This window comes from Eimeria mitis, genomic scaffold (genome assembly GCF_000499745.2).
Source record: "Eimeria mitis Houghton genomic scaffold, Emh_scaff4469, whole genome shotgun sequence".
In the NCBI taxonomy this organism is placed as follows: Eukaryota; Apicomplexa; class Conoidasida; order Eucoccidiorida; family Eimeriidae; genus Eimeria; species Eimeria mitis.
Genome location: NW_024015385.1, coordinates 1,359 through 4,595, shown reverse-complemented (window position 1 = coordinate 4,595; position 3,237 = coordinate 1,359). Strand labels below are relative to the sequence as shown.

The 3,237-nt window shown below is 46.9% G+C and overlaps 1 protein-coding gene across 1 annotated transcript; it reads left to right on the top strand.

The window, feature by feature from the left end:
- Positions 1-1,124: 1,124 nt before the first annotated feature.
- On the top strand, positions 1,125-1,994 carry EMH_0075400 (Serine hydroxymethyltransferase (SHMT-L), related; the record flags this gene model as incomplete). Its single annotated transcript, XM_038022723.1, has 3 exons — positions 1,125-1,230; positions 1,453-1,563; positions 1,864-1,994. The coding sequence occupies 3 exons, from the start codon at positions 1,125-1,127 to the stop codon at positions 1,992-1,994; spliced, it is 348 nt and encodes a 115-aa protein (XP_037878577.1).
- Between the last annotated feature and the right edge of the window lie 1,243 nt (positions 1,995-3,237).

Genomic DNA, 3,237 nt, shown 5'->3' with positions numbered 1-3,237 from the left:
GACGCACAAAACCCTCAGGTGTATAGAAACTCCCCCGCTGAAACGAAACCCATACGCGCAATCCTCTCTCACCCCTCATCTGTTATGTTTAGTTTAGTGTGCCTCTCATAAATCAGGAACTATCCCCTATGCGTGCATGCATGCATACCAGTACGCGCATCATATCTCTTGCTGCACTGCACTGTGCGCATGAGTTGAGTTCATACGCCGGCGTATTTCCTTCTACGGGCTAGCCAATGCACAGATATGAATATTCATTTGGTTGTGCCTCGCGAGACTGTCCATGTTTTGTGTATATATTCGTATCTTGCATGCGTGCATGCGCGTATTGTGTGCAGGGGGCCCCGCAGCGGTATGATCTTCGTGAACACCAAACGAGTGCCAAATGGGGCCTCCAGAGTCGACGCAGCGGTCTTTCCAGGCCTTCAAGGGGGACCTCACGAGAACCACATTGCTGCTGTTGCTCACCAACTCAAACAGGCAAGCGAAGCACCGCCTGCCTCACCCCAGAGGCACAAACATGCAATATTATCTTTTCTGCTTCACCGCATGCATAGAGGGGGCTGAGCCCTTCCCCCCAACGAATGAACAACTGAACAAGCATCCATATATGTGAATCTATGCATGCTTGCACTCAACTGCTGGTTGGCAATCTTAATACGAAATGCTAGGGAAGGAAGTGGTTTGATAGTTGCGCTGTTTGCTGGAGGTACACGTCTGCATTGCAGACGTGTACACCGGAGTGGAAAGTCTATTCACAAAACGTGTTAGACAACTGCAAGCTGTTGGCAGCTGAGTTACAGAGCCACGGCCTGCAGCTCGTCACCGGCGGGACGGACAACCACTTGCTGCTCTTGGACTTGAAACCACAAGGGTTGACGGGTGCGTTGTGTAGATACATGTATGATGAGAAAGCTGTTTGTATCTGCATGTGCGTTCTGCTTCCTGAACAGCCATTCCTGGTGTCCAGTGGTCCTCAATATCCTCTCTGCAGCCCTCTACCGATCCGAAAACACAGAAAATTTACCTCACCCTGAGCGCCACTTTCTTCGTTGTTGCACAAAGACATCGTGAGGGTTTGAAACTGCATTCACGTGAATACAGTGCGCTTGAGGTTGTGATGAATGCTTGTGCTTATCATAGGGGCGAAGCTTCAGTTGGTCTGCGACGCTGTGAACATCACCCTGAACAAAAACTCAATCTCGGGCGACTCACCAGGCATTCCTACCGGTGCGGGAGACAACAAAATATTTTCTATATTTGGTTTCAGCTGACGTTAGGGCTTAGGGTGCTCATGAGAAGAAAGGCTGTCGGTTAATGAATAAATACTAGTTACTCGAGTGATAATAGGTTTATCGCCTCCATACGGATGGAAATAATGTATTAATATTAGAATAAAAAACATATGTACGCAGGTGAGTTTCATTTTTGTTTGCTGGGATGTGCTGGCAGGCGTGCGCATCGGTACCCCCGCCATGACGACTCGCGGCTTCGGCTCGAAGGAGTTTAAACAAGTAGCGAGTTTAATCAAGGAGGCAATTGACATCTGCTGTGAAATACAGGGTCCGACACACATGCAAAAAAACCAGTAGCATCTGTACACCCACCAACCGTCTACACCCGAGTATTCATATGCAGAACACTTGGAATGCCCTGCATGCATCCGCGCACCAGCGTGCACTTGCTTGTGCTGAACATGAAACAAGCAGCAAACAACCTGCAGGAACAGTTGCTAGCTGCTGTTCCTCTCCAGTTGTATAACGACGAAGACCACCAATGCATCTGTCTGTACCCCTAGATACATACTGTGTGTATATACTTCATATTACGCTTTTATTTATTCTCTTCTTTGTGCTGTTGCAGAGCAATCGGGTAAGAAACTGAACGACTTCAAGAAACACGTAACCCCATCGCATCCCCGCATAGCTTCTCTCAAGGAACGGGTGACGGCGCTTGCCCGCAGCTTCCCCATGCCAGGCCGGCCTGGCCTATGAGCAGTTTGAACCGCGTCGTCAAACAGAAAAAAAAAATAAAAATACACATGCACCTGTATTCTGAAATAATATTTTTTTTTGGGGGGGGATTGACACTGAGGACTTGCTGGGAGGGAAACCCTGGCGCGACGCAGCAGATGCACATTTGCGTTTGACCAAGGAAATGTTTTGTTATAGTAAGCAGCAGTGTTCCCCGATTTATATGAGTTCCGTTATGAGAGCTTTGTTGGGTTGTAGTTGCCCTGCTGGAGTAAGATTCCTCCTTTCTGTTGTTTACATGTAGCGTTTGCTGCAGTATACAATAGCGAGCCTTTTCCTGTATTCGAGTCGGGCTCAGCAGGGATTTTTTGAAAACACTATTTCTGCATTTCGAGCTCATAAAAACCTCTTGCGCGTGCCGCATGCGCATCCGGGGCCCCTGCACACTTTGCTGGGGGCCGTCGGGTTAGATATTTCAGTGCATTTGTTTCTTTTAATTACGGGATAAACGGATGCACACTTGCACGCATGCACTGAGTTTCTTGCAGGCTGCAACGTGTGCTTATTTTCTATTTTTGCAAGATACTTGAATAACGCTTTCACGATCAACCCTCATGGAGATTCAGCCGTCGCTCTACCTCGGACAGAAGCACGCTTGATATGCAAACTAGATCCTGTGTAGTACAAATTAGATCTGAGCGCTGCTCCTCATCAGACATATATTCTGCACTGAAACCTTACCAGAAATCCAGAGTTTCTTCGTGTATTTAACGATTAGGTCTTGTTAAGGCGGACGCTCTGAGGCACATGATGCGTGGTGCTGATGCGTTTGCCGCGTTTTCATCATAAAGACGGCTTTGCTTATTTTTGCCTGTATTGGTTTTCCTTTTCAATAGCGTCAAATGAAAGCCTTGCGGCCTAAAAACACTTCTCTGCACGCTCTTCTTGTCAACCGTGTTGATGCATTGCAACAATGCATTGACGTGGGCTATTAACTAGGGTCCAACGCAGCAGTCTAACGTTTATACTCGCCATGTATATATATATATATATATATATATATATATATATATATATATATATATATATTTATGTATTTATGTATGTAGCTCTACTCTCTCCCCCTCTGGTAGGACCTGAAACAAACTTAATTTTTAACAGGCTGTATGTAGGTCCCCGATGGGGGGGGTTTGCTTCTGAGACGGCACGGGTTGTCCCGGGACAGAGTGTATCTGCTGTAACCCCTCTACCGCTTCCTTTTACT